This window comes from Canis lupus, chromosome 32, assembly GCF_048164855.1.
Source record: "Canis lupus baileyi chromosome 32, mCanLup2.hap1, whole genome shotgun sequence".
Classification (NCBI taxonomy): domain Eukaryota; kingdom Metazoa; phylum Chordata; class Mammalia; order Carnivora; family Canidae; genus Canis; species Canis lupus.
Window position 1 is genome coordinate 23,170,192 of NC_132869.1, and position 24,081 is coordinate 23,194,272.

A 24,081-nucleotide genomic window follows, 5' to 3' on the forward strand; every position below is an offset into this window, starting at 1 on the left:
TGGAGAGATTGGAGGCATGTTAAAAGAAGAGGATTGTCTTGGCTGTAAAACAACTGAAGGAAAAATTGTAGAAAATACCAGCTCCATGCCCATCTATAAGATTTCATGAGAAAGACAGAGGCACCAAGAGCAGGCTGACCAATAAGTTTTTACAGGGAAAGGTGAAAAAGCAATAAAGTCTCTTAGACTAGAGACTCCTAGTGAGATACATGCCACAGTATCAGACCTGCATGTTTTCCATGCATATTAACCATTTACCTCCTCTGGGTTCACCAGCCTCAAATGCAGACAAAAATTTATGGATATGAAGCAAAAAATATAATAGTTTCTTCCAATTTCTTTTTTTTTTAATTTTTATTTATTTATGATAGTCACAGAGAGAGAGAGAGAGAGCAGAGACACAGGCAGAGGGAGAAGCAGGCTCCATGCACCGGGAGCCCAACGTGGGATTCGATCCTGGGTCTCCAGGATCGCGCCCTGGGCCAAAGGCAGGCGCCAAACCGCTGCGCCACCCAGGGATCCCTCTTCCAATTTCTTTGAGCTTTATTTTCTTAAATCTTCAAGTGTTTCATTGGCTCCCATCTAGCAAGTACATACAGAGCATTAAGCGCAAGGCAGACATTGAATGCAGCACTGTTCCATGGGGAGAGCTTTTAAGGAGTTGCTTTATAAGTCAAGTAATCATAAAGCTAAAATCCCAAATTCCATGTTAGTATAAAATTCTTTAATACATGCTTGTATCTTCACCTTGTGACCTCTGGACCTTATACTTGCTCAATTACTAGTATTGAAACTTTTATACGAAACTTATTTAATTCTTACAATGACTCTGTTAAGAAAGATACTATTATTTCCTTTTGTTTTTCAGACGAGAGAATTAAGGTTTACAGAGACCAAGTAGCCTAATTTCAGATGGTTAGTAAGTGGCAAGTTAGGATTCACAAAGGACTGTCTCCTTGTCATATAAGCAAAGCATCATGAGCCACTATGTTCCTTTGCCTTACTTAAGAGTTATTTTCTTGATGTATTTATTCCATTTATATTTGGACTTATGCCCTTTTTTTTGTGCTGACTATAAGTGCATGAAGTATTATATAGGCCAACTAGTTTCTGCTTTCTAATGATGGACCCAGCCTTTGTTTTCTGAAAATTCCAAACCTGAAGCCAAGTTCCCAGAATATTTTGTCTTTTCATAAGATTCCACAACATGCATATCATTTTACATTGAATTTAGTTTTGTTTTATTCCAGCATCATGGCCTTAGGGTGAGAGCTTTCACAAAGTTCCTAACACATAAAATTGAATCCAGAGCCAAACTAAACACTCAAATATGGCAATCATTTTATTTTAGGTTTTTCCCAAGAAATATTTTATCTTCTCTATTTGTTGAATGCATTCTGTTTTCTAAACAGCATGCTTGACACTTGGAACACACATTTGATTAAGGTTGGCCTTCCAGGCTAGCAATGGACGTACAGGCAGCCAGGCCAGAGGTGATGGATAAATGTTTAAGAATTTTGCAAGGCAGTTACTTAGAATCAGCCATGTTAGAGGTATTTACACCATAGAAATCTGCTAATATTACAGGTCAGGTTTGATTTTGTTGTTGTTGCTGTTTCTTTGTTTTAGTAGGGGAAGGGAGAAAATATGACCACTGAGTTAGGGAAGCGTCTATTCCTGTTAAGGAAGAGATAAGATATTATGCTCAGAATGGAGGTTTAATGGGGTGAAGTAAGTGACTTGAAGAAAGTAGAAATGTTTTGGAATAGCTCTTGAGAAAAAATTGGAAAGAGGAGCGATTGGGACCAAGAGAGACTGTTGCAGCTGTTAGATGTGCACAGATAATAATCTGAAAGAAACACTAAAATTGTAAATTGCCATGAAAGGTGGTAAAATTGGGAATTTCACATGAAATATATGTGTTTTGGGTAATTATAGAGAAAGTGAGGGTTCTGATTAAGTGGCTATCCCATTAAATTATGTAGAAGGGAACCATGTTGGATAAGTTTGCCTCTGCTTAAGGATGAATTCTCTTGTACCTCTTGCAAAGAAGAATTTTGTTTTGCACAATTGTATCATTTGATCTGTCAATTAAGTATTTTTAAAAGTAACAATGATGCATTCCATTTGGATAATGTATTACATTTTACAAAGTGCTTTCATTGTACATTATCTCTTTTGATCTCATTTACTGTTGATCCCTGGTTGACATATTACTCACTGTATTTCAGTGAAACTACTAGACCTTCTGTCATACACTTTGAAGGAAGAGTCATATAAATGCAAATTTAAGTTTATCTCTGTTGACTTTGAGATAAACAGGCCAAGCTTGAAGGAAAATAATAAACCCAAAGAGTTGGAAATTCATGGCAAATTGCAGCTACCTCAAAAATGTTTTCATCAGAAAAATCAGATGAGATATGTGGGTTCAATAAACAATAGGCAGTGGAAAGTGCTCGTAGATTGGTGTCTCTGTATCTCCTACATGGAATTAAGTTAAATAATTTCCCTCAGATCAAAACATGTAAAAGTAGAATTTTTTAAATGCCTCATATCTTTTCCTAGAAATAACAGATAAAAGATTTAAACATAAACCTCTGTTAACTTGCTCTCCCCAGAATAGTGGTTTCACAGTTGATGGGTTGTCTGTTGTTCACAAATTAGTTTTCTACTCCAACATCAAGAGCATTGGTGAAGGATTTCACAGCTGATTGTCAAGCATTCCTAATTGATTCTTTTAAAAAATTCAAGAGGCGGTTGTTAAGTACAGAGATTGGATTCCTTTAGTTAAAAAAAAAAAATTCTTAACACCAAATTTAGATTAAAAATTTCTTGATATTTAAATCACACCTTTGAATTTGGTGTGATTGCTTGAAAGAACATTTTTATGTGGGTGGTGGTCATCTGGCTCCTCCTGAATCTAGAAAAATAATCCAAAATACATGTAATTTTCAAGGACTTTAACACTTTCTTCTCTAGCTTTTGGGAGCATTAATAGCAAAACAGTAATATTTACTTAGAAATTTGGGAGAGAGTTGCATTTTATGGCACTTCTCACTGACTGAATGTTCATTCTTAGGATGGCTGTCAAATACCAGACTTTTGGGGGCACTTTGAATTTTGAATCAAATTTTTCAAGTTACCACTGTTTGTTCTTTCTTTTTAATGAACATTTCAGTACTTGAAGTAAAACTCTTTGGTAGCTGGAACTATTCAATGTAGCCTAAGCTAGTTTTACTGTATAAAAATTATGCACTGTGCAGTTAAACCATTGTTGATAAATTACAGACATGCTTAATTGTTTAAGGATATGCAATTTACAAATGTGTAGCTGTTCTACGGTCTGTTTTAACAGATGACTAGGGCATTTAGAATATCCTTTCAAATTAACTCAAATGTAATGCATTCATTTTTAGTATTCTCTTAAATGTGACTTAAGGCCTCAAAGCTTTGTTCTGTTTTGTTTTTGTTAAGATAAAGACAGGGAATCTGCTCTTTTTACCATTAGTATACTCATCCCTTTAACTTCCTCTAATTGCACCTTGGTTATTATGAATGAATTTTTTTCCACTTAGGAAACAAATGCTATACTTTCAAATAAATCAAGATTTTCACTAAAGTACTACTGTTGAATTGAATATGAATTTATTATAAAGAAAGCTAACAGCTGACCTTTTGCTCTTTTTCTTAGCTTCTTTGCTTAAATTGCACTTAACATTCAAAGACTTAGATTCAGAGAACGTTACTGAGGCTTTCCTTTGTGGTAGAAATCATGCAGATAAATTATCTTTTTAATATCTGAACATTCTACCAGATATTAGAATGCCTATTTAGAAATATATTTCAAAAAATCCTAAGTTGGAATATTTACAGTCATGTGGATAAAAATTGGAACTGTTACTAGCCATGAACATGAGTTTTGTTTTTTATTCTGAAACTACATCTCATTTGTTCGGCACCAAAACCTATTTCGTATCAGCAGTGTCAGTTCTTGCAGCACTGGTACATGGGGTTTTGCTTTCTCATTTCAAACTAACTAAGAAGCCATGAGAGTTGGAATCATGGTTCAATGTCAGCTTGTTGTATAAACATTGCATAGCCCTGAAGCCACACAGAGCACTGAAAATATCTGGCTGGTAGTTACAGAAGGTGAGGGATCCAGGAATGGACTTTTAGTAATCTCTCACTGCCAAAAGGATTTGCATTATGAACAAAAATACCCAGAAAGTTGAGACCAGTCATAAAAAAAATTAATTTAATTTAAAAATCCTGGAAATCAAAAAGGATTTTGAGTAGAAAGAACTTAGCCTATTGAAAACTATGGCCATATCACAAAATGAGAGTTCAGGTCACGTGTTTAGATTAGCGGTCATCTAGCACAGTGGTTTCCAAATCCTTTTTTTAAATAGCAGAATCACTTAAATTCTAAGTAAATGTATAACAGAAAGTGTTGGTATTTATTTCACAAGAAGAATTTAAGCACTTAAATGATAAATTCCATCATTAAAAATAATTAAGCACTTTGAACACCGGTATTCGAAATACTGTTTTGGGGGGGACATTTGCCATATATATCCTATTTTTTAATTTTGTTTTGCATGTGGTATATACCATATTTGAGTGCATTCGTTTTGTTTTTGGAAATTCAAGCCACATATTTGCACAATACTTGATTTAACCAAATAATACAACTGAAAAAACTGGGAATCATGGAAGTCCATTTACTTGCCATTAACACAAAGGCTGGTTCGGAATCTCAGCCTAGATATTTTGTCCAGCAACATTTATGTTCCATGAACAAGGTACCCTGACTCCTCAGAATGAAAGCATTTATTCATTCTCCTATTCCTTCTTTTTCTCCCTTTCTTGAGCTGTCAAAAACTAACTTTATATGCATTGATGTCACCATTGATTTTTCCATTATAGGAGCAGCAGAAAAGAGTTCTAAGCATGGTGCCGAAGACAAGACTCAGACCATTATTACAGCTATGAAAGAAAGAATGAAGATTAGGGAGAAAAACAGGCCAGAGGTATTTGAAGTAATTCAGGAAATGTTTCAGATTTCTAAAGAAGATTTTGTGCAGTACACAAAAGCGGCCAAGCAGAGTGTACTAGATGGGACATCTAAGTGGTCAGCCAAAATAACCATTACAGGTAAAAATAGTTGCCTTTAAAATTTTGATTCCACATTGAGATTTTTATGTCTTAGAAATCACTGCTAATAATAATGATTATAGGTAAAATAAGTACAATTCTTAAATCTGGTCAATATTGACAAGAAGTATAGTTGGTACTTCAAATTTCTAAAATATATACTAGATAATTGAAGTAATTTCAGTCTGTTTGTTGTTCTAATTGAAAGCTCTTCTAGAGGAAGAAGTTCTCTTTTACAATATACTCATCAATACCCTGAAGTTTACGGGAGATTAGTTTTGAGCTGCCTGCCACTGATAAATTACAAGAGTAGTCACAAATCTCTTTAGTCAGTTTTTCTTAATGAGAAAACACATCATTTTACTTAATCCTTGATCAATATTCCCCAGACATTTGATTCTTGAGTCAGGACAATTTGAGCTTAGTGATGTCTAATAATATGTACCTCTGGAATTGCTTATTACAACAGCAAGTGCACATATGTGTGTTAATGTTTACCAAGCCTCTTAACTTACTCATATGGTACTTACAAGAAAAAATAAAGATGCATTTTTTTTAACTAGGTTGAGTTGATGAACAGTAACAGCAAACTCATCAATAGAAATTTTAAATCATAGACCTCTGATTGTGTTGGATAACTTTTTTGCATATTGTATGTGCATCTTTATTTCTCTATAATGTAAACAGTAATACGTATATAAGTACGTAGCTAGTATGTGTATAGAAGTGTATGTATATAGCTACTACTTATTATAGGTGAAAGCAAATATTCAAGGAATGTTTTAATATTCAGTGTTTTCATTCTTTCATTAAATATTTTTAAGTCCTAATATTCATGACAATAAAAGCAAACCATGGGTGAAAAGTATTAGAAAATCTGTCTTTCATTATTGCTTTTTTTGTTTGAGGAAATATTTATATTAAAAATGTCTATTTTCATTTACTTCAGTGGTTTCAGCACAAGGTTTACAAGCAAAAGACAAAACAGGGTCAAGTGACCCATATGTTACTGTTCAAGTAGGAAAGAACAAAAGAAGAACTAAAACCATTTTTGGAAACTTGAACCCAGTATGGGATGAGAAGTTTTATTTGTAAGTATATAATGTGAAACTATAACAAGTATTGATATATGTGGGAATAAATTTAAGACAGGCATGCAAAATATAGAAGCAATAATTATCTCCTATTTAATACTATCTAAGCAGAAATTATGAAAAGTGAAATTAATGTTATAAAGACACTTAATATTCATATTTACTATTCTTTATCTTTGGAAGCAAGTGAATAAAAAGAATGTTTCAAACAAAAGGTGGCATGGTTGGGGTGACTTTACAGGAGGAAAAAGATTAAAAATACTATCTGTAATTTCAGTTGACCCAACATAACTTGGAATTTACTGGCTTGATTCAGTAATATCTTAACATCTGAAGATTTAGGACTAAAGACAGTAGAAAGATTTTGGGCATCACCTGGCCCATCACACCCAAACCGTGATGAAATGGTTGATGATAACTTTTACAACCTCTCATTTCTTGAGAATTTATTTCTTTTTAAACCTCTTATATTTTGTACCGAACAGCAAGAAATTATTTTTCTGGCATAGGTTCTTTTCTTCCTAGAGACCTAAGAAGCCTTCCAATTAGCATTTGATAGAAATGAAAATTCCTAACCCTGAGTGCTTTCTTTTTCTTCCCTCCTTTCTATACCAATGGTGTAAACAAGGATCTTGTTAACATGCCCAAGAGAGCAAACCCAACACATAAGGCTTGTTTGGGAATGTAGGCAACAGTGAGTAAGAAATATAGAGCTTTGTATATATGGGCTGATGAAAGGAGTATTCAGAAATAGGTCTGGGAAATCAGTTGGGACCAAATAATGGGATACCATAGAATGAGTTTGGCTAGTTCCTGCCTTTACGCTGATGGAAGATACTATTTTAACATTTTTGTTTGTTTGTTTGTTAACAGAAGTCAAGAAATCAATTGATGGTCATAAATTCAAATTTCTAAAGCAGTCAAATAAATGAATCAAGAAGGTTAAGGGTAACAGAAAAGGACAGGACTATGGCAAGCTTAGAGCAAGTGACTCTTGGAAAAATAAAGCTTCCATGGCCACATAATTATGCAGATGCAATGCAGCTAGAGCTCCCAGTTTCTCAGGAGAAGATAGAAGTTTGAAAATTTAAAATCAGGCTTATTGAAGTAAAATTGACAAAATGTAAGTCAATTTTAGTTAATAGATAAAACTTAATAGATAGTATTAAGTTTTGGCCTGCAGATACCTCCATGAAGCCGTCACCACTGACAATATAATGAACATATCCCTAACCTTGTATTGCGCTTAACTCTCTCCAAAATGAGACAATCACTGATTGCCTTTATGATGCTGTAGAATACTTTTCATTTTGCATTTTGAAGATTTTAATATAAATAGAGCATGCAGTATGCATTCTTCTTTTGTGTCGTTTGATTCATTCAGTGTAATTATTTTGAAATCTATCCATGTAACAGGACTTAGCATTAGATCATTTCTTTTTATTGCTAGGTAGCATTTCATTGTAATAAAATATATTTTTAAAGGTTTTATTAATTTATTCATGAGAGACACAGAGAGGCAGAGACATAGGCAGAGGGAAAAGCAGCCTCCCTGTGAGGAGCCCAATGTGGGACTTGATTCCAGGACCACAGGATTACATCCTGAGCCAAAGACAGATGCTCAAACACTGAGCCACTCAGGCATCCCTCATTGTAATAAAATATTAAAGTTTGTTTATGCATTCACCTTTTGAGGGATATTTGTTTGTTTCTAGTTTTTAACTATTAAAAAAATAAAGCTGTTTGAAAATGTGTAAACATGTTATGAATAGATTTAATTTTTAAGATAATTTTTCTGACGCCAGTGTATAAAAGTTCCAGTCTTCTTATCCTCCTAACACTTTGTAAGTTGTCTTTTAAGTTTGTGTAATTCTTACATATGTGTAGTGTAGTGGTTTTATTTTGCATTTCTCTGATGATTAATGGTTTCAAGAATCTTTCATGCACTGTCCATGTATCTTTTTTAGTTAAGTGTTTATTTTGCCCATTTTTATTGTTTTTGTGTTTTGTATTTATATAAGTTTTTATAGTTTTATATTTTACATTCAGGTCATCTTACATTTTTGAGGTAATTTTTAATATGGTAGAAGAAGTTATAGACCTAAGTTTATTATTTTGCATACGGATATCAGTGGTTCCTGCACCATTTTTTGAAAGCACTATCCTTTCTTTACTACAAAATTGCATTTGCACCTTTAGTAAAATTGAGCTATCCATATGGATGTTGATCAGTCTATTTCTAGATTGCTCTAATTATCTATTTATCAATATGTGTGCCAATACCACACAGTCAGGATTACTGCAATTTTACATTATTATCAGTCTTAAAATTAGATTTAGTCTCTCAACTTTTTTTTTCAGTTATTTTGTCTATTTAGAACCTTTGAATTATTTCCAAATGAATTTTAGAATCTGCTATCATTTTTCACACAAAAAGAAACCTGATACAGTTTTGATTGTCCTATTGCCCTGGCTAAGATTTCTAATATGATACCAAGTAGAAGTGATAGAAGCACACATCCTTGGCCTTATTCTGTCTTAGATGGAACACATTCCTTTCTTGATTAACTATGGAATGAGCTGTAGGCTTTTGGTAGATGCCATTTATCCAGTTGAGACCGTCATCTTTTATTTCCAGTATGTGCAGTTTTGATCAGAAACAGATGTTGTAGTTTGTCTAGTGCTTTTACTGCATTTTTTAGATGATTGTATGATTCTGAATGTTATTTTTAATTACTTTGAAGATATTTCTCCATCATATCTGTGTTTACCTGTTTTTCTTGCATCGTTTCTCTCATCTGTCACTCTGTGCAGGTCTTTTTCCTTCCTAGTTGCTATTAAGACGATGTTTTCTTTATCAGTTGCACAGTACGACTATGTTGTACCATGACGAGGTTTTCTTTGTGCTTCTTGTGTGTCGGATTTATTGAATCAATTGGGTCTGTGAGTCTGCAGTTTTCTTCAAATTTGGAAACATTTTGGCTATTTCCCTAAATATTCTTTCTCCTTTTACCTTTTGGAGCTCCCACTAATACATATATTAGACCTTCTGAGTTGTTCCACAACCCACTGATGGTATGTTTATTTATTTTTATTATTATTATTATTTTTTTAAATTTTTATTTATGATAGTCACACACAGAGAGAGAGAGAGGCAGAGACACAGGCAGAGGGAGAAGCAGGCTCCATGCACTGGGAGCCCGACGTGGGACTCGATCCCAGGTCTTCAGGATCATGCCCTGGGCCAAAGGCAGGCACCAAACCGCTGCGCCACCCAGGGACCCTTTATTTTTATTATTTATCTCTCTCTTTCCTTTTTTTCTGTGTTTCACTTTGGATTATTTCTATTGGTATGTGTTTCAATCCATTTACCTTTTCCTCTGTCATGTCTAATGTGTTTTTAATCCAAGATAATGTATTTTTTATCTCAGATGTTTCAGTTTCCATCTCAGGAAATTCAAGTTAGGTCTTTGTATCTTCTGTGTCTCTACTTAACATTTTTTTTAAATTAAGACTTCATTTTCTTAGAGAAGTTTTAAGTTCACACAGAAATCGAGGGGAAGGTGTAGTGATTTCCTCAGCACTTTCCAACCTCCCACATATCCATAGCCTCCCGTTATTACTAACATCTCCCCCCACCACTATAGCGGTATGTTGTTTTTATAATTGATAAACCTACACTGACATTATCACCCAAAGACCATGTTTAATTATGGTTACTGTTGGTGGTTTATATTTTATGGGTATGGACAAATAATGATATATGTCCATCATTATGGTATCCTACAGAGTATTTTGCCTTAAAAATCATATATTACACCTATTCATTCCCGCTTCTCCCTGAATCTCTGACAACCACTGATCTTTCTATTGTCTCTGTAGTTTTGTCTTTTGAAGAACATCATACCGTTGGAATTATACAGTGTATAACCTTTTCATTTTGGCTTTTTTCCTTAGTAATATGCATTAAGTTTCTTCCTTGTCTTTTATCTGGCTTGATAGTTCATTTCTTTTTAGTACTGAATAATGTTCTGTTGTCTAGATATGTCACAGTTTATTTATCTATTGACCTACTGAAGAACATCTTAGTTGCTTCCAAGTTTTGGCAATTAAGCATAAAGCTGCTATAAACATCCATATGCAAGTTTTTGTGTGAACATAAATTTTCAATTTCTTTGGGTAAATGCCAAGAAACATAATTGCTGAATTGTATGGTAAAAGTTTATTTTGCTTTGTAAGAAACTGTCAAACTGTCTTTTAAAGCGGCTGTACCACTTTGAGTTCCCCCTAGCAATGAATGAGAATTCCTGTTGCTCTGAATCCTCTTTAGCATTTGGTATTGTCTGTGTTCTAGATTTTGACCATTCTAAGAGGTGCGTAGTGGTGTATTGTTTTAATTGGCATTTCCCTGAAGACATTTGATGTGTAGCGTCTTTTCAAATACTCAATAGCCGTCTGTATGTCTTCTTCAGTGAGGTTTTCAAGAAGAATTTTTTTAAGAAGGTTTTTTTTTTCTTGTTGAGTTGCAAGTCTTTTGAATGTTTTGGATAACAGTCCTTTATTACTGTGCCTTTTGAAAATGTATTCTCCCCATCTGTGACTTGTCTTCTTATTCCCTTGACACTTTCTCTACCTTGCTTTTTGGACACATGCAAAACTTGTAACTGTTTTGATGTCCTTGACTGCCAATTCTAATATCTGGGTCACTTTTGACTGATAAGTTTTTCTCTTCGTTATGTGTCATATTTTCCTGCTGCTTCACATGCCTGGTATTTTATACTGGATGCCAGACATTGCAAATATCACCTGATTAGTTGACGGGTATTATTAGCATCCTATAAACATTATTGATCATTGCTCTGAAACATAGTTAAATTACATGGAAACAGTTTGGTTTTTGGATTTTGGATGTTGCTTTTAGGATTTGTTGAGTGGAAATGAAATAGTGCTCAGCTTCGCACTGATTCTTCCTCAACACCGAAGCAAGATCTGCTGTGTATTATTCTGCCTTCTGACTCACAAATGATACATTTTTCAGGTCTTCCAGGTAGAAGCAAGCACGATTTCTGGTCTTTGTGAGCACAGAGCACTTCTGAATCTAATCCTTTTGATGCATCTTCACCAGGTCTTGAGGCGTTTCAGTGTGTGCGCTTACCATGACTCGCTTGCTTGCTCAAGAGGAACCCTCTGCAGATTGTCAAAGTTTTCCTTCTGTTCAGTTATCTTCTTTTTGACATTATGCCTTTGGCCTTTAGCTGCCTGGGTCTTCCTGGATTTTGGCTCTGTCTTACCATCCAGAGTCCAGTGGACTCCACCTGAATTCCTTTTCCTTGGACAGTGGCCCGGAAACTACCTCAAGGCAGTTAGCTGAAGTAATCATAATGCTCACCTTGTTTTTTGTTTGTTTGTTTGTTTGTTTGTTTCCCTGGGATCAGTGTCCTTCCTTGACAGACCTCCAGTATACTGAAAAGCATATACTTTGCTCACTTCGAGATTTTTCATGTGGGAGGATATTTCCAGTCCATTATTGTCTGTGGACTACAATTAGAAAGTCTGAAAAATCTGAATGTAATAAAATGAAATAAAACAATATGAGAACCATACAAGGTATGTCAAGCAACATCCAGCTTCTAGAGATGTTTGATCCATAGGTTGCCAGTTACTTGTGTTTAGATAAAACATCCATCCAAAGGGACACAGTAGCAGAAATACTTTAAAATTTTAATCCTGTAAAGGGTTCCTTTGAGAAATCAGCTGAATAATGAGAAGTGTATGTATGTGAGGAAACCACCCACGAACAAGGTAGGGGCCACCCAAAAGATCTAGGTATGACAGTACCTGGGGCTCATCTAGGTCACAAATAGTATTTATTCCCACCAAACAAGATAGAAAGCCTTATAATTATTAGGACAAGTACACAAGAGTATAGTGGAATGGATGGCTAAAATAGGGATTATCTGTATTTTGGGGCAGTTTTCATATAATTTACCATATGCCTCTGTTTTTCTTTTGACAGCAGACATTATCTACAATGGCAATGACAATATATCTATTTTTTAAGTAACACTGTTTTCAAGGAAAAAGAAATTCAAATTCAAACCCATTGTGCTCTGCTGTTCATGTAAAATATATATATATAATTTGCATAATTTTTGCACAATATTTTTTACTTACTGACAAAATATGTGTGACTGTTAAGTTACACTCAACATATTTTCTATTTATCCCCTCTAGAATACCAAAAACAAATGCCTAAATTTTAACAGTAACTCTTTTTGTTGTCAGTTTCTAGAACTCTGATTCCATTCTTAATATTGAGATTCTACATCACTGGTTCCAGAAATACTATTTTGAATCTACCTTGAATGCTTTCATTTTACCATGAAATGGCATGAGAATTGAGAATTTATCTTCTTTTATAAGGATTTTTCTTTGCAGGAGAAAATGAGTTCATGGTGAATTTATGTGCAGATTTTGAAAAATGCATACATGTCATACATGAACTCACCCGTGCCTCCCACTACCTTGACAGTTCTGCCCTGTGAGCTGGAGTGTAAAACAGTATCCTGACATTCTGAAAATAAGTTATATTATTAATAGTATAACTATAGTTTGCATTTTGGTGAATTAAATTCTGATCTTTAGTTTTTCCAATATGAAAAATTGGGATAATGATGCATACTTCACACGATTGTTATATTGAGATAATATATATAGATTTCATAGTACTTGGTAAGCATTAAAAATGGGAGAATTATTATTAGCATTAGTAACATGATGACATCCTTTGTGGTAAGATTTAGGACTTTACAGAAAACATGGTGGTGATGTTTTCATGTTAAAAAAAAGTTCTAATCTGAATAGTGAGGTCAAGAAAAGACTAATGAACAAAGATGCTCTAATAGGAAAGTATTACTGAAATAAGAATTACAGAACTGAAATTGGCACAGGATCTGAGAGATTGCGTTATTCAACTCCTTCATTTTACTGATAAAACACTTGAATCTCAGGTAGGTTGTAGGAGAGCTGAGACTATAAAGCATCCCCTATTCTGAAGCCACAAAGAAGATGCAAATAAAAATAAAGAAGGATTTTTTTTCCAACACCTAAAATATCATCTTAGAAAAAATGCTGTGACCTGAACAAAGCAGGCAGTTGCAAAGCTATAAGATGAAAATTCAAATGAAATATTTAAAAATTTTTGAAAGCCTAATAATCACCCCATTAATGGCAATTTGATATCCTCAAAAGATTAATGCTAAGTCATTTCACTTTTAATTTTACCTCTCTTAACATAAGTTAAAAAAAAAAAAGAAAACCTTTGACATTTTCATCTTCAAAAGACCAAGATGTTGTGTGATTTTAAGAATGGGGCACTCTGGAGAGTGTTTGCCAAGAACAAAGGTGTGACCATTTGCGCTCTGGCAGAAATATGGGTTAAGAGGGGTTGTAAACACACATAACTTTTAAAGCATCATATGTGTATTAATTAAGGTATATGAAAGTGCTTTGAAATGATAAAGTATTAAATAAATCTAAGGTACTTGTTATTTTTGATCCTAGTAAATTATATATTTGATCATTTCATAATTATGACATTTGATTTTATTTTCCTATGCTATAGTTAATGAAATGGTTATCATAAACCATTGCCTCAGGAGGAAAAGGAGTAAATTTCTTCCAGTGAGTTTTAGAGAGAAAATAGCAATATAGTCTGTCTATTTGAATGAGAAATTTTGGAGCTAGGAAGTTTACATTTATATGATGTAGATACTATTCTTTCTAGAAGACTATATAGTTGATGGTACTTTGTTTTTGCTAACTTATGAAATAAAACCTTCATGCTGATTCTCTCCTAGAGGGAATCTGGTAGGCATGCATTATTTCTTTATTTTTTTTTAAGATTTACTTAAATTCCAATTAGTTAATATACAGCATAGTATTAGTTTCAGGTGTACAGCATAGTGATTCAATACTTCTATGTGATGCCTAGTATTCATCATAGCAATTGCCTTCCTTAATCCCTATCACCTGTTTTACCCATCCCCCCCATCCATCTCCCCTCTAGTAACCATCAGTTTGTTCTCTGTAGTTAAGAGTCTGTTTCTTGGTTTGCCTCTCTTGCTCTCTCCCTTTGTTCATTTGTTTCATTTCTTAAATCTCACATACGAGTGAAATCATGGTATCTGTCTTTTCTCTGACTGATTTATTTTGCTTAGTGTAATACTCTCGCTCCATCCATGTCATTGTAAATGGCAAGATTTCATTCTTTTTTGTGGCTGAGTAATATTTCAGTCTACTATGTGTATGTATATGTATACATCTTCTTTATCCATTCACTAGTCAATGGACCGTTGGGCTATTTCCATAATTCAGCGATTGTAGATAATGCTTCTAAATATCAGGGTACATGTACCCTTTTGAGTTAGTACTGTTGTATTCTTTTGGTAAATACCTAGTAGTGCTATTGCTGGATCGTAGGATAATTGTGTTTTTAACTTTTTGAGGAACCTCCATACTATTTTCCAGAATGGTTTTACTAGTTTGTATTCCCAACAGGGCAAGAGGGTGTCCCTCTGTTAATTATATTTTTAATTTGCATTAAAGAATTATTTTAATAACAAAGGCTAGTCAATGCAATACCTATAAGAGTACAGACATACTCTCATTTATTTATGGTGGTATTGAATAGCCACAGCAGTGGTGTTTAAACACCTTACTTATGTAATTGACTGGACAACCACCTCCACTTGCTTTGTGGGTATCAATTAAATTCTACCCACATTTCCTGAGGGCCCATTTTATGCAAATCCCTGTACTTACAAAGTCCATGGAAAGTACTGACTTGAAGAGCGACTTCACATTATACTAATAAGCTTTTTGGCCTACTAGTTTATAAACTTAAGTTCCATTACTTTTCTGGATTGACATGTTTTTTGACCTCCAGAAAACCTTTTAGCCTCTGTGAATCTGTCTCACAGTGGGCAGTGCAGGGAAAATAATTACTCTCCACTTTGACTCAATAAAATTTTTATTAAGTGGCAGTATACATGCAAACTCTTAACATATAAGCACCAGAAACTTGTAAAATTGTTGTTTATAGAAACATAATTGCATTGGCCCTTTCGAAGAATGTTGCCCATGTTTAATTCACAGCTAACCAAATGCATGGCACACACAGAGCCAGGCCCATGGCTCTCGACCATGCTGTGTGCTGTTCAGCCTAGGACTGAGCACGAATTAAGCATAAACTAAACTCTATAGGAGATAGCTTATTTAAATACTGTAACTAAATTCTAATATCTCCTAGTGTAGCAGATTAATATTTTAAAATGACAGCCTGAATGTAATCAAGTGATTTGATTTATTGCCTAGATTACTAGCATAGGCCTTTTCTGGGTTACATGGAAAGGAAGTATTTCCTCAGTTGTCTGAGCTAGATTACAAGGATGGTATTAGCATCAGAAAGTCATTTGTCAGGAAGATTGTTCCACAATTGTCTAGAGCAAGGAGTTTAGTCACACTTTGTGGGGTTAGAATATGTTTACTAATCATTGTCTACATTATGAATATGCCTGGCAATGGGGAGATATAATAACCAATACAGCCTTTCACTTAGTAAATGAGATTGAGCCATTATACATCCCCACACAGCAGAACCAGTAGAATAGAAGAAATTTACTTTATCACTGCTTCATCCCAGAAAAAAAAGCTGTCTTATTACAAGGAGAGGAAGGGTATATGGAAGGAGGTCTGGGCTGAATTAACTAAACTTATGGCCCCCAAAGAGAATTGATTGCCAGTAAACAAATCATAAAATTTCAGATCAGCACATATCCTAGGAGATGGCATTGTGATGTTCCATAGGCCAAGCTACGGAAGGCCTTTTACTTAGTTTCAAAGTGAGAATTAAATAAAATTCAAATAAAACTCCCAAATTTTGAGGGAGCAGTTAGATTACAAACAGCAAACCTTTGGGGCAATGAGAACTATTCTGTAAGGATGCCACTTGGTGGGAAGAAAAAAAACAAACACATTTAAACTGGACCATGGAAAAGGGATTTTTACGTGGACACAGAAAGTCCTTGCAAGAATCCAAGAAAAAGTAAATAAGAACTCTAAAATGGCAGAAATTAGGCCCTGTCATTCCTCTCTATTTTTCTCTGACAGTTTGTTCATCTGTATCTGTTTTTCCCTTTCTCTCGTTCTTATTTCTCCTCTCCCTCTCTTTCTCCTATCATTTGATCTCTCCTGCCCTCCTTCCTAGTGCTCTTTCTTCTTCCCTCTCTCCTCCATACTCTGGTTTGATTCCTGATCATTACTCAGTAACTTTGCATATCACTAGTCCCCATGTGGCCCATAATAGATAGCCTCAGTCCTGTGACCATATGTCTTTCAACTCTAGCATCACAGATTTCTGCCAGGAAGATTCTCTGAATTTTAACCTGTTCTTCCAGTTCATCCTTATAAAGTACCAGGCAGGCTGTGATAAGAACACCTTACACCTATACCCATCAGTTGTGCTCTGTGTGAGAAAAGGAGAGGAGGGAAATCCTGGTGGTCTTCTGGTGACTTATTTGACCCTATAGGTCAAAGCAGTTGTCTCTGAGTGGAATATATCTAGTCAAGGCACTAAAATGATCTGGATCTGTCCAGCATTCTCAAGACACAAATCTTAAAATTCTAAACAGCCTCTGTTTGGTTCATCCTCCCACCTCTTGGGTATACCACATGTGTGGACAACCATTTTAAAGGCAGGAAAAGGAGATCAATATGCTAGTCCTATATCTAGCCAAACTGGAATTTTACAGATCTCCAGTGACCCAGAAAAATAAAGTGTAAAATCCAATTTTCTGGCCTTTTTTTTTTTTTTAGTACTAGTTCTATCTTTAGAATAATAATTCATTTGGCAAATATTTATTTGTGAGACAGTCTTCTATGTGCTACAGACACTGAGGTAATTATGAAAGATGATTGCTTCCCTTTACAGAGCTGTGGGGGTTTTTGTTTTCTGATTTTTCCTAATTGTAGTAGAAATGTTGCTTGAGGCTTCTATCATCAGCTGGGGAGGGAGATCCAATCCCCAGAAATTAGGAGAGGGAGGGGCAGTTCAGCTTGGTGCTGCCATCTTGGCTGGGCTTGACAATAGGATAGCTATTTATTTCTATATAGAGGGTGTTTAAAGCATTATAACATTTGCCTGATGAGCAAAAGAAGTTCTAGATAGGCAAGTGCCTTATTGAAGAAATATAAATGTCTAGGAAGGAAAGTCTAAAACCCAAATAATTGCAAATATCATAATTATAGGCACTGATATTTGTGTGACTATTTATAGTACCTCAATTCCGATCACATGTATTATACTTCACAGTGCTTCACAAAGCATTGTTGCTGTCATTGACAGATGAGAAAGTTCAAGCTCAGGGAGGTCAACAGATTGTTTCTAAAGAATTCATCCAACAAATAAAGCAAAGAAGCAGGACTAATTTTTTCTATTGGCACAGTAAAGGCTCTTTCCACACAAATTCACCCACTAGTGCCACTTGTTCAAACCAACCACCCAAAGAGAACCATGGCAAAGTCAGTACAAAACAACCCCACTTGAGAAAAAGGTTAAATGGAGGCAAGAAGCTATTGAAAATAAACAACTGACCTTCAGCTTCTAGAAATGAAACATACGATATGTAAAACAAAAAGTACACTAGTTAGGAGTGACAACAGATTAGATATTGCAGAAGAAAAGATAATTAAAGATATAATATTAGAAAAATATGAAATGTAGATAATTTTTAAAAAAAGAATACAGACCACTTCAAGCATGTAATTGAAGTCTTATAAAGGAGAAAAATGAAGGATGAGTACAGAAAAAATATAAAATATTTGAGCAGATAATAGCCTTTTTTTGCAAGTTTTATCAAAATTAGAAACCCACAGACTCAAGAAGCTTTAACTTCAAGCATAAGAAAGTGGAAAAAATGACACCAAGGTACATCATCATCATGCTCAAAACCGAGGAAGAAGAGAAGGTTGTGAAAGCTTTAAGAGAAAAAGGAACAATATATACAGAGTAAAACAAGATGGCTGCAGACTTCTCATAAGAAATGATATTAGCAATAATATAGTTGGACAACTTCTTTAAATTGTTGACACAAAAACTGTCAGACTAGAATTCTATACTTAGGGGAAATACTTTCAAAATTTAAGGCAACAAAATAATTTTTAACAAATTAATTTTTAAGGCAAAAAGATGCTTTTTCATACATAAGTTGAAAGAATTCCTTTCCTTCTGAACTGCAGTATAAGAAATGTCAATGAAAGTCTCTTAAACAGAAGAAAAGTGATACCAGAGGAAAATGTAGATTTATATAAATGAATAAAAAGAAATGAAGAACATTGGCGATACTATCTACATTAACAAATAAAATAAACTATTATTTTGATTTATTTCAAAGATTACTCAATATTTTAAACACAATAACAACTAGTCCTTATGTAATAACTAAAAAAAAAAAGTAACAATTGCAGAAAGGTCTGGAGGACAGTCCTGGAAATATACTGTTGTAAGGTTCTTATACTGTGCACAAAGGAAATGATATTGTTTGTAGATTATGACAGTTTAAAGCTGTGTACTATAAAAAAGATGTGTACTATAAACACTAATCACTAAAAACAAAAATATCATAGCAACAAAATAGATAAATTTTAATTATTAAAAAATACTCAATAAATCCAAAACAGAAAAAAAGATAAAGGAGGTTTAAAAAAACAAACAGGGAAATTAAATAATAGCAAGATGATAGATTAAAACCTAAACACATCAATAATCACATTCAATGTAGAAAGTCTAATACCAGGTTTAAAAGGCAGAGATGATCATATTGAACAAAAATACAAGATCCAACAATATCCAGCCTACAAGAAATAAGAAGACACAAGTAGGTCTATTACTTTTAGGTCTGCTACTTAGAACACTTCACCAAGAACAACAGGGCTCCCATTAATTAATTTGAGGTGCACACAAAACATTTGCATTGACGGCAAAATAACATATGAAAGCATATTCAGTGTCATTAATCATTTAGGAAGGCAAAACTACAATGAAACACCATTCCATAATTAGTAGGATAAGTTATTTGTCTCTTTTTTCTTCTCTGCATTTTTTTCTTGTACCAATCATTATATCTGATATACTTTGAATTATATCTCATTTTGTTATTTCAGTAGTTGCTTTAGGATAGTATTGTATATATCATAAAATTATCACAGTCAACTTATCAGTGATATTATACTTCACACATAGTATTAAAACTTCTGGTTGTCCCCTTTAGACTTTTATGCTTTTATTGCCAGGTATTGGCAAGGAACACTATGGCAGGTTAAGAATATAAGCTGGTAAAACCACTTCAGAAAACTGCTGGTCTCTTAAAAAGAAAATATGTGCCTATATGAAGATATATAGCAGATTGCTTTGCAATAGATAAAGACTGAGCACCCAAATGTTCATCAGTATGTAAATAGATAGGCAGGTTCTGGCATATGGATAGTACTACTCAGTAGTAGAAAGAAATGAAATATTGGTATGTACAACATGAGTAGATCTTAAGCTAAGTGAAGGAATATATAGTTTACGTCTTAAACTAAGTGAAGCTAAGTGAAGGAAGTATATAGTTTACGTCCATTTATATAAAATTATAGAAAAAGAAAATAACAAACTAACAGTAAACTAAAAATGTAATATATCAGATCAGTGGTTGCCTGGGGAATGAGAAAGGGAAAGGATAAGAGGAAGTGATTGCAAAAAGTTCAAGTAAACTTTGGGAGGTGATTGATAGGTTAATTATATTGATTGTGGTGGTGCTTACATGGATGAATATGTGTGCTCAGACCTGGTAAATTACACATTTTAAATATATGCAGTTATTTATATGCCAGTTATACCTCAATAAACTAAGTAAAACGTCATTGAAAAAAGTTGATTTCCTCACTCTATTAACGGTACTACATTAATTATGCGTTTACACTTATAAACTCGTGATACAGAATTGCTTTTATAAGATGACGATGTTGGTGATGACAACCACAGCAGTGGTGTTGTCCATGACCTCTATCATTACCACCCCTTGTGTTCTGTCAGTATTACAATGTTCTACACATTTAATAGCATTAAAATTCTAAAGAAACTCAATGTCATAGACATTTCTAACTTCACATTTGCAGCCAAAAAAATGAGTCTCAGACTTTCCTAAAGTTATAGGTTTGGTATAAACCCTAGCCTCTGCCACATTCTTTAAGTACTTGACTCTAACTAGAGTCTGCTGGAGGGGCTCATTAGTACGTAATAGTGTTGTAAATTTTTCATTGCCTATTGATTTGTATATATAATAAGGCGTTACTCAAAAGAATGTGACATCTACCTTCACTGATGTTTTTTTGCCCCAGTAGTTACACAACATTTTAGGTGTCTTTTGTTTTATTCCATAATGATTTTCATGTCTTTTATGTACATTAGTGTTGTACTAAGTTTTGAGCTTTTTGAGGGAGAGAACCTCCTAAAATAATGTTCGGTAAAAAGTTAGCGTAGAACTATATTTAATAATTATTTTTTAAAATTTGTAAAGTTAATTTCTACCAGTGAAAATGTCTTTTATAAACTTTATTTTTCATTTCCACTATTGTTTAGCCCGGTTTCTCCCTTCTTTCTATTCCTTCAATGACATTTTTTTCTCCAAGAAATTCCAACAACAGATCTTTCTTTTCTGTGTATGCTACTAGAGCATCATTTGGTGAACTCAAACATTTATTTTTTATTAGCATCTGTAGTATCTGTTTTCCTGCCTGATGAAAGTTCTATAGATGCCTTTAGTCTTCATGATAGGCTTGTGGGTTTTTTTTTTCAGTTATATTTCTACCTGAAAAACTTTGCTTCTTTTGATTAGAATTGGACCTGAAGGGACAAAAAGGACAAAATGTATTTTGATTTGGTTAAAGCACTAAAATAAGCAGTAAATGTAACCTCTTGAGCATTTTTATTATGATAAGATTGTGTCATCCTTTTTCACTTTGTCCACATAGTACTAAGGATAAAACTCAGGTCAAATCAATCAAATTTAGTAGATCTTGAAGATCTCTCTGGCTTCCTCAATTTCATTATTAAATTATTTGGTATTTAATTTGCCCTCCCATACCATTTGTCAGTATCTTGATTAATAATCTGGCAAGTTTTTGTGAATGCACTAGTTGTCATTGTTCTAATGTAATGGAATTTCATTCTTTTTTTTTTAAGATTTTATTTATTTGAGAAAAAGAGCGAGAGAGAGAGAGCGCACGAGTGGGGGGGAGGGGCAGAGGGAGAGAGAGAAGCAGGTGCCACACTGAGCAAGGAGCCTAACCCTGGGATCATGACCTGAGCTGAAGACGGACCCTTAACTGACTGAGCCACCCAGGTGCTCCTCTAATGGAATGTCTTGTACTTGCCAAGTACAAACTAGGACACAGACAAAACTTGGTTATATAAAATTGGTTATTAGTAGGTTGAGTCATATGAAATTGCTGATATTCAACTCTGCTGACCTATAGAAATGGCAACTTCATATGATTCAATTTAAAATAATATTTTCCATTAAAATTTTACCTGAATGATCAATCTTAACTTTTTATCTGGTCGATAGTGGTTGTTTTGTACTTTTTCTGCTAATCTAAATTATGTGCACAGTTGATCAAATTGAGTTGTTTTATATTTATTACTCAAACTTTGGAAAGTTTGAAAACAGATGCTTGGCTCAATTTTTCTTCTAGCTTTTTGTAATTACATAAATTCCACTTAGTTTCAAGACACTTGAGTTTTCATTTTAGTGATAAAGGTTAGCTAGTGTAGATGCCAAAATATCGTGGATGCTGTCAGGTGTTTTGTTTGTGCAATAGCATGGTATTTTATTTTTCTTTTTGGATTTCATCTCTTGACATTTTCTGTATTATCCAGCTCAAAAGGGTTCCAGAGAGGACTGCAGTATAATCAATGTTAGTATTTATGAATTCTTAAACCTGGTTACTCCATTCCAGATAATTGATTGAAGCTTAGATTTAAGTAGAAAAGTTAATTGGAATGTAAGATTTCCTAACATCTCTTCTCTTTTTTAACAATTCCTTGGTGATCACTGCAAAAGTCTTCCATAAGCTGTGCTGTATTGCTGATATTTGGAATGAGAGGTCTGTTAGCTAGTATCATTTACCTTTATGATTGTTATTACTACCCGAGGATAGTGTTCAGATAAAGTCTGATCAGACAGTTGTTGTAACTGCAACATGTTACTGACATTTTCATCATTGCTTTAAAGTTTTTTGGGAGTACAGCAACTCTTCTCTTCTAGCAAAGAGTAAGGGAGAATCTAAGAGAAAGGCAAGTTAGGTGCCATAGAAACTATGATGACTGATTCTGTTATCTTCCCAGAGATAAATTCTGGCTATTTAGTTGAATCCTTTTTCTCTGTCCAGAAGTAGTCATAAGCTCTTGAGGGATTTCTTCAATATGCAGGAGGGAGGGGGAGGATAAGGTGGGTGTAGAAAAAGACACTTTTTATTAGTTCTTTGTCTTTGTCTTTTTCTTCCTTTTCAGATGGACTAGTATGGGAAGGAGGAATGCAATGCACAAATACTGTATATACACATTTCATTTAATGTATAATATAAATATGCTCCTTAAAGTCAATATAATATAAAAAGGTAGGTTTCACCTATCTGATTAGCAAAGATTTAAAAGTGACAATACTCAGCGTTTGTGAGAGTATAGAAAGAGTTACAAGTGTAAACACATACATGCTTTCTGGAGGATATTTTAGTAATACAGGAGTGATTTATGTGTATCTATATGCAGATGTGTATGTGATTAATATACACACCTTCCAACCTAGAAAATGCACTCTTAATAATTTGTCAGACTAAACTATTTTTTACAAGTTCATGAAAATATACATACAAAGTGTTCTGTGTAGTGCAGTAACAGTAGACGAGAAACTACGTAAATGCCCATATACTATCTATAGGGGTGCATAAACTGAATAGATTAGGGCACATCCATATAATGCAGTATATCACATCACTAAAAAGAATGCAATCATGTGTGTATGTCTAGATGTACATGATATATTAAGTTTGAGAGTCAAGATGCCAAATGGTATGTATAGTATAATCCCATGTTTGTAACAATTCAAGTTAGATACACTTATATAGAGAAAATAATGTGCCAGATCTTTTAAAAGTAAACACTAATAGTAAATAATGTTTGCATTAAAATACTGACAATGACATTTAATAAGTAATATACTGAATACAAATATATAATAACATGAATTGTGTTCATTGCAGTGAAAATTGGTAAAGGGGTACTCAATCTTTTCTTAAAAGTCTGTAAAGCATCTATCTACTTATAAAGAATGACTATAGAGGGGATCCCTGGGTGGCTCAGCGGTTTAGCGCCTGCCTTTGGCCCAGGGCGCGATCCTGGAGTCCTGGGATCGAGTCCCACATCGGGCTCCTGGCATGGAGCCTGCTTCTCCCTCCTCCTGTGTCTCTGCCTCTCTCTCTCTGTCTCTCTCTCTATGTCTATCATGAATAAATGAATAAAATCTTTAAAAAAAAAAGAATGACTATAGAATATTAGTGATGATAAAAATGGTTCATATTTATAAAGCACTATTATTTTTTCCAAAGTATTTTTTCTTTTTTTTCAAAGTATTTTTATATCATAATTTTCTTTACAAATCATTCATTGTGCTACCTAGTATAAAAATGTTTATCACTTCTTTTCCTGAAGTAAGAAAGTTGGATAACACTTAGA

The 24,081-nt window shown here is 34.0% G+C and overlaps 1 protein-coding gene across 1 annotated transcript in view; it reads left to right on the forward strand.

Moving 5' to 3' along the window:
- The window catches only part of UNC13C (unc-13 homolog C), a 548,174-nt gene that overhangs the window by 219,669 nt on the left and 304,424 nt on the right, over positions 1-24,081 (forward strand). The window contains exons 8-9 of the mRNA XM_072808724.1: positions 4,927-5,154; positions 6,104-6,245. Coding sequence (XP_072664825.1) covers positions 4,927-5,154; positions 6,104-6,245 — 370 coding nt within the window. The remainder of the gene's footprint in view (positions 1-4,926; positions 5,155-6,103; positions 6,246-24,081) is intronic.